Source organism: Hyaena hyaena, unplaced genomic scaffold (assembly GCF_003009895.1).
Source record: "Hyaena hyaena isolate Hyena2069 unplaced genomic scaffold, ASM300989v1 scaffold_793, whole genome shotgun sequence".
NCBI classification, from domain to species: Eukaryota; Metazoa; Chordata; class Mammalia; order Carnivora; family Hyaenidae; genus Hyaena; species Hyaena hyaena.
This window is the reverse complement of record NW_024081426.1, coordinates 222,185-236,734: the sequence shown is the minus strand read 5'-3', so window position 1 is coordinate 236,734 and position 14,550 is coordinate 222,185. Positions and strand designations below refer to the sequence as shown.

The following is a 14,550-nucleotide window of genomic DNA, read 5'->3' as shown; positions in this document are numbered from 1 at the left end:
ACAGAGGCTGTAGGGCCCAAACCCATGAACTGTGAGATCATGACCTGAGCCGAAACCAGGAGTCGGACACGTAACCGACTGAGCGATCCAGGTGCCCCGAACCCCAAGTGATAATCTAACTGCTGGGTCTAGGGAGCCTACTTCAGGCCTGTCACGTTGCTGGGCACCCCCACACCAGCTGACATGGTGGAACCCCATTCTTTTCCCTTTCCCCAGCCCCCCTTCCCTAGCTGCAAGGAGCCCTCAGGCTCCTCTAGGTAAAACTGGCCCCTGCCCATGGCTGGCCTGTGATAATTAGGTACAAGTCTGCTCACTCTGGGCAGAGAGCACCTTCTGCAGCCCCTGCCTTCCCCATTTTTGCTTCTCCAGCACGTGGTCCAATGTCTGAAACTTCACCCGACAGAGGCTCAATGTGCTGGTGAATGAAGAAGTGAGTGGAGGAATGAGCAAACAGAACCCAACCCCTTTACTTCCTCCCTAACCTTCCTAACACGTACAGCAATTATCTGTACGAAAATGAGCAAACGCTGAGTCACCGCTTGAATGATGACTCACTAACTGATTGATTAGCTTTTCAACTCTGTGACTTCACCTCTGATTAGTAACTGACTTCTAATCCAAAAATGAGCTATAATTTCTAGTCTTGGTATCCCAACCGGTTGCCATGTCAAGTCCGAATGCTCTGAGATTTGGGGTTCCAGTGACCATACTGTATATTTGGGCAGAAGTACTCTACTTCACCACTCACTGCTGACTCATAAAGAGAACGGAAATGTTTTTGTTTGCCCACTGGATTGATTTCCTGGATGTTCTCTTTTAAAAAAAAAATTTCAAACAGATGACCATAGGATAGGGGGAGCAATAATAAGATAAAAACAGAGAGGCAGACAAACCATAAGAGACTCTTAAATACAGAGAACAAATGGAGGGTTGCTGGAGGGGAGGGGGGTGCTAAATGGAGGATGGGCATGAAAGGGGGCATTTGTTGGGATGAGCACTGGGTGTTACAGGTAAGTGATGAATCACTAAATTCCATTCCTATAATCATTATTATACTATATGTCAACTTACTTGGACTTAACCTTTTAAAACTCCATAAATAAATAAATAAATAAATAAATAAATAAATAAATTCAAAGAATAGGATTGTTTTAAAGTAGAGAGTGAACATGGGAAAGAGAGGATGCTGTTATTACTTGGACACAAACTTAGCCTAGGATATGCTTTCTGGAAAGTGCCAGGGTCACGCTGTATATGATGCAAAAAGCCCGAGAGTAATGGAATTCCATGTACTGGAGGGCAGAGGCATGGAATTTATGCACCTGTCTATGGCATCAGGAACTGAAGCGAACGGATGTTCAGGGGATACGGGCCCAGAATCCACACTAAGGTGCAGCCTCGTCTCCTGTTTATTTGGCCTCCTTGAGGCACAGACCAGGATGGGGACGAGAAGGAGCCAAGCACACACATTCTGAATGAGTCTGGGGGGCAGCGGCAGAGGAATAAAGAAGAGCGTGAAGACCAGGGCAGGGAAGAAGGATGGAGTGCTGCAGGTGACAGACAGCAGTTGAGTGGATTTGGGCTGCCAAAGGGGACTCCTGGTTCCCAGCCCTGACACTCCTGAGTATTTCTAAGTCGATAACCTGTGCTCCAGCCAAGAGCTATGCCAAGAGACCCCATGGGTTCCGTGTCATCGTTGAGGACCGGGAGAGGACCCACAGCTAAGAGAGGGTGGGGAGAAAGCAGCTAACGGCACCGCACAGCTCGCTCAGAGCCCCTCCCCAGGACACTGTCTCCCCGAGATTGTGGAAGGGCTAAGGGGCACGCACTGTGGGCTGCAGGTGAGGACAAGAAAGGCACTGGTGATGAATAATAACAAGTGTCAGGCTCTGACGCTGGAGTCTGACACGGAGGATGGTCACATGTTGTGCTCAGAGGAGACTCCTGTGCTACCACCTGGAAGTGACTCTCCTTCTTCCCCAGATACTGGGTGGCCCCTAAGTCCCAGTTCTGACCCTGTGAGACAGACACCAGGCCCTGAATGGAGCGGCTCACAGGGAGACAGCAATGCACCCAAAGCCGGAATCCAGGAGAAAGTTCGGGGCATGGTGAGGGAGCCATACGGGCCTTATTTTCCCTCCTCCTGTTTCTTGTCTCCTTTTCTTCCTGAAGGTGCTGCCCCATCACAGCCTGATGTACTATGACTTCTGGGGGCCTGAATGTTCTCCATATGCATGTGTGGAAAGTACTAGAAAGTAATGCAATTCAGGCCGAAGGGGAGCTCCTTCCATGCAGAGCTGGGTTCAGGGAAGAAAGAGCCATTTGAGGATGCCCTTGAGAAGCTGGAGGAGGAAGCCTGATGACAGCCTCCACCTCCAACAGTAAGGGTTCCCTGTGATCACAGAGACCTCAGCATAAGAGTCCAGTGTCCCTACTCACCACACAAGACAACAGCACAATTCTCAAAGACCACCAGGTGCAAGCGACGGCTGGGCCCTAACCATCAGTGAAGTCACAAGAGCCCTTTTCACTGAGAGGGTCGGAAATTTAAAACAGAACCCTCATGTGTTGCTGGGATTGCAAAATGGTATGGTCACTTCAGAAAACGGTCTGGCAGTGCCTCAAAATGTTAAACACAGAGTGATGTTCCCCAGAGAAACACAAATATAAGCCCACATGTAGCAGCTGTATCCACAATGGCCAAGAAACTGAAGCCACCACAGCGTCCATCAACTGAAGAATGGATAACCACCATGCGATAGATCTATGGAATATTATTCAGCAAATAAAAAGGAATGAAGCTCTAGCACATTAAACATGATCAGCCTCCAGTGAAAGAAGTCAGGTTCAGATACAAATGTCCAGAACAGGTAAATCTATCGAGGCAGAAAAGAGATTAGGCTTGGCTCTGGCTGCGGTGGCTACAGGAAGGTGAGGAGGGAGATCGGGAGAGACTGTTAATGGCTACAGCGTCTCTTTTGGGTAGAATAAGACTTTCTAAAATTAGACTGGTTAAAGTCTCACAAGTCTTAAAAAAGAAAAACCATTAATTATAGAATTTAAACAGGACGGTATATAAGTTATATTTCAGTGCTATTTTTTTAATAGAAAATAGATTAACTATAAACTCCGCCTGGAATGCTCAGACCAAGAAGTCAGCAGGACTTGTTTCCTGTGGGAAATCTCTGGGAAGTTTTGTTTCTCCTTGAATAGAAGGTGTTTCCCCACCACAGATACTGCCACGGCCTCTCGGCTACTAAGATTCTGGACAGCACAGAGCTAGGAAGCAAAGCAACAGAGGGCAAGACAGATGGCATACGGGAGGTGCCCTTAATACCACAGGGCGGCAAACTCTGGCGTGCCACCTGTTCTTGTAAATAAAGTTTTATTGGAACACAGACACATTCGTTCATTTACATATCGTCCATGGCGGCTCACATACTCTAACAACAGAGACTGTCTGGCCTGCAAAGCCTAAGCCATTACTATTGTTCCTTTACGGAAAAAGTTCGCGGACCCTTGCTCTGGGCTCACAAGTCTAGAGTCTTGCTGCTTAAATACGGCCCCCACACCAGCAGGATCACTGAGGAGTCTGTTCAAAATGCAGCATCTCAGGCTGCCCCAGACTCACCGAATCAGAATCCACATTTGTGTTAGTTGTGTTAGTGCAAAAAGCAGATGCAAAGACGGGACTGACATACAAGGATCTAATTAGGGGCGACAATTACGAGAGAGAACAGGCTGGGAGCCTGAAAGCGCTGGGAGGGCCATCAGTCCGTGTTGCCAATCTGACCTGGAAGGAAGGAGAGAGGGAAGGGAGGTCTGGTGGAAGCACATAGACTACTGTTCAGACTGAGGAGGGCTCTGCAAGGCCTTTAGGAGTCGTCAAGCCAGGGTTGGCTGTCAGAGAAGTCAGGTGTGCCTCACCCCACCACCCCAAAGCACAGGCTGCTTCAGGGCCAGTGCAGTCAGGAACGTAGAGCATGGCTCCTGGGGTCTTTGGTCAATGGAGCAGCCTGCAGTTGGAGGTCTGTGAGGCTTGCTCTCAGTGCCTCCGCTGCAAGGTGGCATATGCCCACAGCAGCCACTGCATTTGGAGAAGAATCCCAGGTGATCTCTGTCAATACTTAAGCTGCAAAGCAATTGTTCTAGAGCAGGAGTTGGCCAACTTTTTCTACAAAAGGCCAGACAATAAATATTTTAGGCTCTGTGGGCTGAAAAGTATTACAACTACCCAGCTCCGCCATTTAGCATGAAAGCAGCCACCAAGAACACAGGGTGTGGCTGGGTTCCAATAAAACTTTATTTAGAAAACAGTCGCCAGCCTTGGCTGGAGGGCCAGATGTGGCCCGCGGGCTGTACTATACCAATCAGTGCTCTAGAGTTGTGGGGGTTGAGCTTTTTTAAAGTAACTACACTCTTTCTTCAAAGAAACGGGTAAGAAAGGGGCTGCTCCTGTCAAAGGTGGGAGGGGACCCTGCACCAGGCAGCTCCTCTCACAAGCCCCTGATGCACCTGTACAGTCAGCAAAAGCAAAATTTGAGAGCCACGGCCCGCTTTCCACAAAGAGCCACCAGTTTCAGAGAGTTCCGCTCACCATTTTCCTCATCCCTAATGGGCGTCCAGGAATCTAAATGTCTATTTTATGCATCCTGCAAATATAACACCAAGAGCCTAACACTGTGCTGGATATTTGGGGATTCCAAGAGAGAACCAGACATGCATTTGGCTCCTGAGAAACTTTCAGTAGGTAGAAACAAGACGTGCCAGAACTAATGAGGCAGAAAGCAACGTGTGCCCCCGGACACCACACCTGAAGGCCTACAGAAGTGGGGGAGCAGAGATTACCCTCACACAAGGAATCTGGAGGGCTGCCTGGTCAGGGGGCTCGGCAGTCAGCTGTGAAACGAGGGGCAGAGTGACAGCCTGTTTCACTTCTCACACTTGACGTCGCCTCCGTTCTGAAGGGCCATACGGGCACAAGATACAACCTCCTCATGGATGGACACTAACTTACAACCATCGGGGCATGTGCCTTGTCCACACAAGCACACATGTATCTTGTCCTCGCCGAGGCGGGCAAACCCAACCCCAGAGACCACCACCGGCCTGGCCTGCACGTCCATAGTCTCCCACGCGAGGGGCAGGGGTGCTATAACTTTGCACATCTGGGTCCCAGTCAAGGAGCAGGGCTACAACGTGGAAGGAAATGGGCAACTCCTTAAGGCCTCATGAGAGCAAACACTCCGACTTTGACCATCGTCGCCATACCCGAAGAGGCAGCTGAGGGGGACGGTCACAGAGCCCTCACCCTCAGCGGAGCACTGAGAAAGGTATGTAAGTGGCTCTCCCCCTGTCATAAGACTGGATAAAGGGAGACATGGCACACGTGGCCCTTTTAAATTCTCTTCACATCTACAGACACTTCTGTGTGTGGGAATCTGTCTTCGGCGGAGCTCCGAGCTCCGCACAATGAAACTCCTCACTGTGAGTATGCAGCTCCCTTATTGGGAGAAGGGCACCTCTTAGCATCCTATGAAGTCGCATTTCTTAGACATTACTCAAAACAAAACAAAGAGCCATCAAGGTGCCTAACCAGGGCCAGTTAGGCACTGGCCCTCAGGAAAATCCAAAAAGCTCTGCAAGTTAGGTAAACCATGTGAACATGTACATTTTTCTGAGGAGGAAGGACAGCTTTCATCAGATTCCCAAAAAGGTTTCTGATGCCAGAAAAGCTTCCATGCCATTGTCCGGTTTATTCAAAACAGTTCTGCCCAAGCTAAAAAGAATACATGATTTTAAAAACTAGAGTACTTTTAGGCATCTGATTCTAGGGTTCTCCATCATCTTGAAACCATCTTGTGAAACTTCCTATTTGCCATCATTCCTACCTCACACAGTAGCTTGCTAAATTCCTAAGAAGTTCAAGTTAATATTCCACCTAAGGAAAAATTCTAGGTTAGTGGGTGGAACCAAAGATGAGTAGGTTCACACCTACTGCTTAGTGATGGCTGTCTCCTGCTATTCATACCACGTCACAAGTACCACGAGCCAAGCCCTGTGGTGGGCACTTTCCATACATGACTTATTTAAACAATGCGAGACATTTTCTCACTTCTCAGTGTGATGAAAGCAAGGCTCCGATGAGTTCAATGGATTGCCAAAGAGCAGAGCGCTTGATTAAGTGTCAGAAGTGGGATCTGATGCCAGGTGGGGTTGGACTCCTCAGTTTGGTACTAGGATGCGCCCTGAAACGTGGATCCTCAGAGGAGGAAAACTGGTTTTCAAGTCGGGGACAGTTTCTTAGACATCTTTGTATTCCCCACAGTGCCCTGCCGGGCTGGGCATGGATGGCAAGCTCAGTAAATATTTGTTGAATTAAGAAACATGGGCCCGGGCTCTAATCCTGCCGTGGACTTACTGACTCAGTCCCCTACAACTTGGAGCTGCAGGTGGCTACTCGGCTGGTCAGCTGCAGGGAACATTTGAAATCAATTATGGGTGAGGAGGAACCTAGTAAAAGTCTCTCTTCTGTGTAGACTGGGGTTCAAGGAGGGGAAAAGAAGTTGAGAAGGAGGGAAAGGAACAGAATGGTCTCAGGGGTGGGTGCCGGGGCTTAAAGATTTCATTGGAATGGGGCAGAATTTGGCTTCTGTCCACTGCTGAGTTCTAATAGTCCCACCGAATGGGCTCCTGACCTCAGGCTACTCCACCTTGGCCCCGCATCCCTAAATTGCCAGGCCCTTGTGAAGTTACTTTCACAGAGGCCTCTATGGTGGAGCAGTTGCATACAGCCCTTTCCTAGGTCTCCAGAGCACAGGCAATAGGCAACTTTGGGGGTGCCTGCCTCTGGGGTGGGTGGTGGGGAGTTGACACCATCACACCTCCTCCAGGGGCCACAGAGAACCTCAGCACCTAAAGTCCGTGAGGCCTGCATTGCCCTTGACCCTAAATAAAAGGATTCTGGCAATCCATTCTGGAATTCGACTTCCTATTTTGGAAGAATGTGGGAATTTGGGGTAGAGGGGGGGAGATAACTCCAGTTGATTTTGTTTTACTAGCTGCTACAAACGCAGGGTCATCATAACCCCCCAAAATGCCACTTTAGCCCTATCACATAAGCCCTGCCAAAAAATCTGTATGAAGCCGACCCTAAGAGATGCCTACCGGCAACACCCTGGGAGGGGATGATATAATACGACCCAGAGGCCAGGACAGGGACACCATTCCAGGAAACCAGACACGTTCTCCACTACGTGGCTTCCCAAGAGCCGCCTCCCCTCCTGTGCATGAAGCAACACTGCCACCTAGTGCCCTGCTTGCGAAGTACTCCCTGAGGCCCCACATCTCGGGGGTGGGGGGGTGGTCCTTCACCATGGCTGGTGTGGTTGAATTGCTTGATGTCTCTGCTAAAGGGAACATGCCCCAAGTTTGGGAGTCTGAAAACTAGGAGGTTGGGTCTAAGTGGGTAGAAGCTGAGGTTTGAGAGCCACTGGGAAAGAGCATGGGGGTCAAGTCTTCCAGGCCCTCAAGTTATCTATCCTCAGTGCTGCAGCAGAACTTCAAAGGCTGAATTACGTTTAACTCCCAGGGACACGATCTAATTGTTATTCTGCACAGGTGAAGACCCACCTGCCCAGGGACAGGCAGTAGCCTGCCACAAGGCCAGTGCTGGGATAAGAGAGGGAAGCTGGCCTGGTCTGTCAATAGGAGTGATGAAATTACTAGAAATCAGAAATCCCCGAGGAGGCCTTCCGTTGGCCACCTTGCAGCTCTGAACCAGGGTCCACAAGTGGCCTGTTAGGGAGCTAAGCACAGTGAGTAGACAAAGATGCCTACGCCCTCGGGAGCCAGGCCGCTAAAATCGTGAAGGAGGATGGCCAGTCCCCATTTTTCCCAGACTTTTACAATCAATCTTTCCTGAAGATGTTCTGAGGTGCACAAGTCTGATGAACGATATAGGGTGGAAGGTGGAGAGGACAGACCTGGGTGGTCGCTGCCCTCAACCTTCCTGGCGTGGACCTAAAGGGAAATACCAGCACACCACAGGGGTCCACTCTGACTTTAAGAGAGAGAAGACTCAGAGGCTACACTGTCTGCAAAAGATTTCCTGCCTAATTTTACATGCTTGGGGATGTAAGAGTTCAGAGGAGCACTTTGGAGAAGGATCAGAGTGTGTGTGCCATGGCATAGGGAATGGGGGTTGGTCGGTGGTGGACGGGTGGGCAAGGGAGGGAGATGCCCTGGGGGCTGGTGGAGACGTGCCCCACGGAGTGCTGGAACTGGCATCAATCAGCTCAGGATGCTACTCTCTGCAGACCACCAGACAAGACATGGGAGGGACAGGACGGATCTCAGGTACCCACTGGCCTGAATCTGTTCTCCCGGCTCTGGGTCTTACTAACCGAAAGCAACAGCTTTTGACAGCCTCACTCATATATTCCTGTTGGAGCTTTCTCTCTAATTCTTCACAGCCAGGGAACTGATTCCAGGTCCCTCTGGTGCTACTGCAGGAGGAGGGGCAAGCAGAGTCGTGGGTCTCGGTCTAGACCGCAAGCACACAGTTTCCCTGGCAGATGGGCACTAGGAAGCAAGATTAGGCAGCGAGAAGATGTCATCTGGGAAAAGGTGTGAAGCTGCCAACTCCGATCAGATAATCATCTCATTATTTCTTCCATTTGGCCCCAGAATAAGGATTTCCTTCTCCTCTTTCTCTGCCGCCACCTACAGCCCAGCCCCTTCTCTCCTCCCTCCCCTCGCCCCCTCTCCCACCCAAAACTAAAATAAAGCAAAACCACAAGACTCTAGAGTGCTCAGTGTCTGGGAATCCCAGCTTCCAAAGGAGAAACTGCAGCCAAAGTGGGGAGAGACGGCGTGTCCAGAAGGGATGTTCCAGCAACACCCCCACTGAAAGAGGCTCCCTCCTCCCCTCAGGTTTCTTTCTCCAGCCTGAAACTTATTTTGGAGGCATCCAGCAACCTGAGAAGTTTTTAATTTGGGGAGCTGTCGGGCACTTCGGGAGCTCAGGGGTTCCGCTTCCGCTCTGTGTCTGGCACACCTCTCATGGTTTGGTTTCCCCCTAGATGTAAATGGGATGGGCAAACATCAAAGGGAATTGTGGATAATACAAACTAATGAGATTAAAATGGATCGACTAGGTGCCCAACCTTGTGTGAGGCTCTATCATGGGGGGGGAGAGGTAGGGGGGAGGGCAAAGGGATACTGAGATGGTAAACAACGACCTACATGTCTAACTCCCACCCCTTGCTTGAAACCTCAGTAAGGAAAGGGAATAGTTATTCCTAATGCCATTCTTTTCTTTGTCTTTCTGGGTGACTTTCCATGAAAGCCAAGATCTGGATACAGTGCAAAATACATATGGGAAATGTTCTGAGATATGACCTTTGATCCAAATCAGAGAGTTAATACACGGTTCCTTTGTATGTCCCTCAGACAACAGCCGGGGCTTGACACCAAGAGCCTGGCTTGTGAGTGCCCACCCTACCCAGCAGCCCCCGCTGTTCTTAGGCTGAATACATGATTGTTAGGACAAGCAATGGGGACTCCAGGACCTGGGCCAGAGAGTCGTTTCCTGCAAAGTCCCAGGGCTGCTCCCAGCAAGAGGAGCTGCCCAGATTTCTGGCTGCACACCTGGCAGCCTTCTCCTCCCGCAGCCTGGCCCACTGCCCGGGTCCTTGTCCTCACGAGTAGCATCAAAGGCACCTGCGTCTCTCAGACTGGACTATGAGAAATGGGAGTGGGACACCTCTCTGGACAAGGACTGGGAGCTCTTCCCCTTTAAAGAGGGGAAGGGAGTGTGCCGAAGGTCTGCGAAGTGCAAGCACCATGTACAGGACCACATGAGATCAATACTCGTTGGGACCAGTGCTCTGGTGGTTAGAGTCATTATTGTGCATGATGTCTGGAGTCCGGCAGGGCTGATGAATAAAGGCCCTGCCCCCCCACCCTCTCCCTGGCCACCCCTTCCTGTCTTTCCTGCCCCTGCCCCCTCCCTCTCCTTGCCCCCTTCGTCTAACCCAGTCAAACACGAAGCCAGCTGTCCCCCGAAGACCACGGAGAGCCCAGGAGCGGGCATTACCTGCAATGATGGCTGGGTTGCTCTGTCCTCCCTCCGGCCTCACCCAGGCTTCCACTGTGAACGCCTCCCGGGGAATCTCAGCCAGCACTTCTGGACGCAGCAGGAGCCGCCCCCGCCTCCCGGGGAAATACAAGACAGGCAGCCCTCCGTGGGACTCTGCTTCCCAGGAGGGGTCCCCTCCACCCCTCTGGGTGCTGTCCTCCAATGGACTGGTTCTGACCCCGGGCACGGGGGGATGCTTCGGCCGGGGCTGGAGATGCCTCGGAGGGACAGCTGGGTCTCCCCGCGCGGCCCCTGCCTGCCCCTTCGCCACCTGGCGACGATGCCTGGTCTTGGCCCGGCCCTTCCTTCGGGTCTCTGGTTTGGGTTCCTCTGGGGCCGCGAAGGTGGTGGCAACTGTGGCAGCCGTGGCAGTGTGTTCCTGAGTCCCAGCCTCACCTAGAGGCTCCTTGGATCCTCCGTCACCAAGAGAAGTGTCATTGTCTCCCCTGGGCTCGGACCACCCAGCAGGACCAGCCCTGGTGGTGGCCCACGGGGCAGCTGGCTGCTCAGCGGGGCCCCTCAGCCCCAAGCTTTCAGCAGGGCTCGAGGCCCCAGGCTTCCTACGCCCTGCGGGGCTCGTTCCCTGCCCCCCCAGGGGGTAGGGCCTCAGGTAGCCCCCAGGCCTGCTGGGGTAGACCCCAAAGGGGTGATGCTGGGGAGCAGCGCTGGGTCTTCGCAGCTCGGCCCCCAGCCAACAGCGTTCCCCTTCCGACAGCACCTGCTTCAGGTGTCCCCTCTGCACCAGGGACCTCTTGCGAGGCCAGCCCGGCTCAGAGCCTGCGGTGCTGAGCGCCCCCCCAGCCACAATCACCAGGCTTATTCTCAGGATTGTTAGGCACATCATACCTCCCCCCAGCTCTTTACACAGACCCAGAAGTCAACTTCTGGGTACCACACCGGAATGATGGGGGAAGGAGGAGGAGACGGCTAGCAGTGGTGGATTCGCAGTCACCGGGAAACTGTTTCGTTCACGGACCAAACTTTCAGGAGCAGCAGCGCGCAGAGAGTGCGTCTTCCGGCGCCCTGCGCGGGGGCGCGGGGCTGCGTGGGCGGCGGTGCCCTCTCCCTACTCCCGGGACCTGTTTCTCCTGGCTCTAGTTTAGTCCCTGCAGCCCGAGGTTCATTTCTCCGGGTTCCTCTGAACCTCCTCCCACACAGCTCAGGTTTCTTTCTCTTTCTGTCCCTTCTTCACTAGCCCCTCCCCTCGCTGGTACTAGAAGAGGGACCCGGGATGGAGGTGAGCCAAATGCTCTCCAACACACACTCCCTCACCAGCACGTACCCCTCGCGAGCTGAAGTCCTTCAAAGGACCCCGATCTTCTAATTTTCATGTCTTTCTTCCTTCTTCCTTCCCTAGGAGTTATGTTCTTTTTGTAGCCCTTAACCTAAGATAGAGCTACCTTCCAACAAACCGCTAGAAGAACTTGCGTACAGAGACACAGAATTTGATGCTTATTATCTAAAAAGGCTGAAGGATTCTGGGGGCACGAAATTCCAAGCTGGTACTTAGCTTTTATTCTCCAGATGTGCTCCTCAGCAAGGTCCCCATACAGCTGTCAGGCTGCCTGTGCAGGTCACAGTGCTTCCCTCGGCCCTTGCTTGGGCGTGTTGAGTGGTGAAGGTGTTTTTAATCCCCTCGCAACTTGTTGGTATGTTGTCAGTCTCCAGAAAGTTCTCCTTGGGGCTGCCAGTCTGGTGTCCTAAGAACCTGATGAGCCTGACAGCCTTGGCTTCACCTTCGGGGAGTCTCGTGGGTCCCTGAGAAGATGGAAAAGAGATGGAGGAGAGCATGTACTTCAGGGGACCTATTCTCTCTGGTGCCTCCTGCTCTCTCCTCTCTCCCTCTCTCTCTGCCTGTAATTATCTTCTTGTTTGTTTCATTTAAAGACAATGATGATGTCAAAGCTAATAAGTTCGGTGTATCACTCCACCTACTCCCTGCCCCTCCTTCCTCCTGAAAACCTCCCCACCTCACTGAGGCACAGGGGGCAGACGCTCCTTCTGGTTTCCCCAGGAAACATCTCGGGCTTTCTCTCTCAGCAGCCGCAGCCTACACAATCAATAGCAATCAATACTGTCTTGGAGGAGTCCTTTCGGTGTGTATTCTCTCTCTCTCTCTCTCTCTCTCTCTCTCTCTCAGACACACACACACACACACACACGCACATGTGTTGTGAACAGATCTGCTTACTGTCTAATAACCCCCCACCAGCCTTTCAGGGACCACTTGCTTCTCGTTCTTTTGTTTCGCCACGAGCCTCCCGTAATTTTTTTTCCTATTTCAATCATTTGGGAGTCAAAAGAACAACACCCCAAATTCACTTTATATCGGACACTGGGAGAAAGGAGCCATCGATGCGCCTGCCCTAAGAAGCGTTGAATGGAAATGCCATGAATTCGCGCTATGTATGTCTTCTTACTCCCCCTGAAGTTTCTCCCTCTGAAGTTACAAAAACTCACCATATGCTGGGTGTGCAAATAAACAAACGAGATGCTCAAAATAAGTAATTTACGGAAATGAACAGCTAGACCCAAGCAGCTTTTTTTTTTTCTCAATTGATTTCCAATGAATGGAGAGGCTGGGGAAGTAAATACTGTGTCTCCAGCCTCTGTGACAATGTTTGCCTCAAGGCAGGCTCTCCAAGGAGTCCCACCCCTGAAACACATGTACGTGTGTACGCACACTCGCACGTGTACGTGCACCCCAAGAGCATGGTTCCGAGTTCTTGACATAGGTGAGGATGTCTGGCCACAGGTGGGCACAAAACAGGCAGAAAGGCAGACTGGGCCCTTCACTTACTAAGAAAAAATCACGTATAGTGCTAACCCCCTGTCTGTGATGCCCACATGTACAGCACGCAGCCCATGGACTTGGGAGCATGATGCAGCCCACGGACTTGGGAGCATGATGCAGCCCACGGACTTGGGAGCACAATCGCCTCTCTTGCCTAGAGACTTCCCATCGCCTCCTCAACTCCTCTACCCCTGCTGATAACTGGCTCCTTTGCTCTCAGAGGGCTGTGCCCTCATCACCAGCTCCCTGGCGTGTCCCGGTGCCTTTGCAGCGTCTTCTGGTGCCTCAAAGCAAGTCCCCAAAGAGTTGACCAGTGTAGGCACGTGGATATTACTAAACAGAAATCCCTCGATCCCAGACTGTCCTTTTTCCTAGTCTTGTTTTCCTATCTCCCTTCATTCCTTCTGGCTTAGTCCTTTTTTCCTTCTCCTTCTTTTTCTTCCTCCCCCCCTCACCCCCTGAAGCAGCTCAAAAGTGTTTGGGGGCTTTGGAAGGGAGTAGAGGGTGATGTAGAGAAAGACAGAAAAGCACAGGAAAAGGAGAGAGAGGGAGAGGGGGAGGGAGGGGGGGAGGCAGGGAGAGAAGAGAGAGAGAGAAAGAGAGAGAGAGAGGGAGAAACACCAGGGAAGAAAGGAAGGAAGGAGAGGGACCTTAGTGTAAATGAAGAAAAGATACTCAGGTAAGAAAAGAAGAAAACTTCCCCCTCCCTCCTGCCACCCCCCATGACCCTCAGAAAAAGCTTCCATACCATTCATTTCAGGAAGGAGGGGTAACACGGCAAGGAAGAATTCCGCCTGCTTTCTCCCCTGTTCACGTGGGAATGGTCCCGTAGCCCCTACAGGTCTCTCCTGGATCTCAGCTGCTAGTAATCCATTCATAAGGTTTCGAAGCTACGCAAAACTCAAGCTTCCAGTTTAGTTTCTCTCTCTCCCCTTCATTCCTTTGCTCACCACTCTCCTTCAGCTCTTGGCAGTCCAAAGTTTAAAAAAAAAATGTTGAACCATTTCTGTGTTTTCCTCCTGTTGTAACTTTTGCTGTGACATCATAACCCTGCCCATCGACACCCCACCTCTCACTCTCCTCTCCATCCCACCCCTCATCAGCCTCAGATCCCCCAAGGCACCCCCCCACGGAGAAGAAGGGCTCCTGTCAGTTCCAACGTGTGAAAACACAAAGCTACTAGAAGGTGCCCCTCTCTCCCCCCGGCCCCCTCCCCTCTCCCCCCTCCCCGCCTTACCCACCGCTCAGCCACAGCTCTCTCATGGCTTGTAACAATGATCCCATCTGTTTGACATGTGCGGAAAGGTGGGCTGGATTCAAATAATCTGTCAAGTGGATCAGATAAAACACACACACATACACAGGCACACACGCACGCACAGCAGCCCCCTCCTCAATTCCATCACACATGCACATCATGCCCCAGCAGAAGTGTGAGAGAAGTCAGACGTGCCGTGCCCGGCACCCACCCTGGATGCCAGGGAGGGAGACACCACACATGCCGAAGGCAACGCACATTTATATATACATAAATTTTGTGGCTTATTTGTTTATGACAAACACCGGCACCCGAGCCCCCTGACTCCTCTTCCCCAAGCCCTGCCACTCCGCAAGT

At 51.7% G+C, this 14,550-nt stretch overlaps 1 protein-coding gene across 2 annotated transcripts in view; it reads right to left on the bottom strand.

Moving 5' to 3' along the window:
- PAPPA2 (pappalysin 2) overlaps positions 1 to 11,885 on the bottom strand; it is a 271,505-nt gene extending 259,620 nt beyond the window's left edge. For both annotated transcript variants that reach the window (XM_039219146.1, XM_039219147.1), the window contains exon 1: positions 10,100 to 11,885. In XM_039219146.1, coding sequence (XP_039075077.1) covers positions 10,100 to 10,985 — 886 coding nt within the window. In that variant the 5' untranslated portion in view covers positions 10,986 to 11,885. The remainder of the gene's footprint in view (positions 1 to 10,099) is intronic.
- Between the last annotated feature and the right edge of the window lie 2,665 nt (positions 11,886 to 14,550).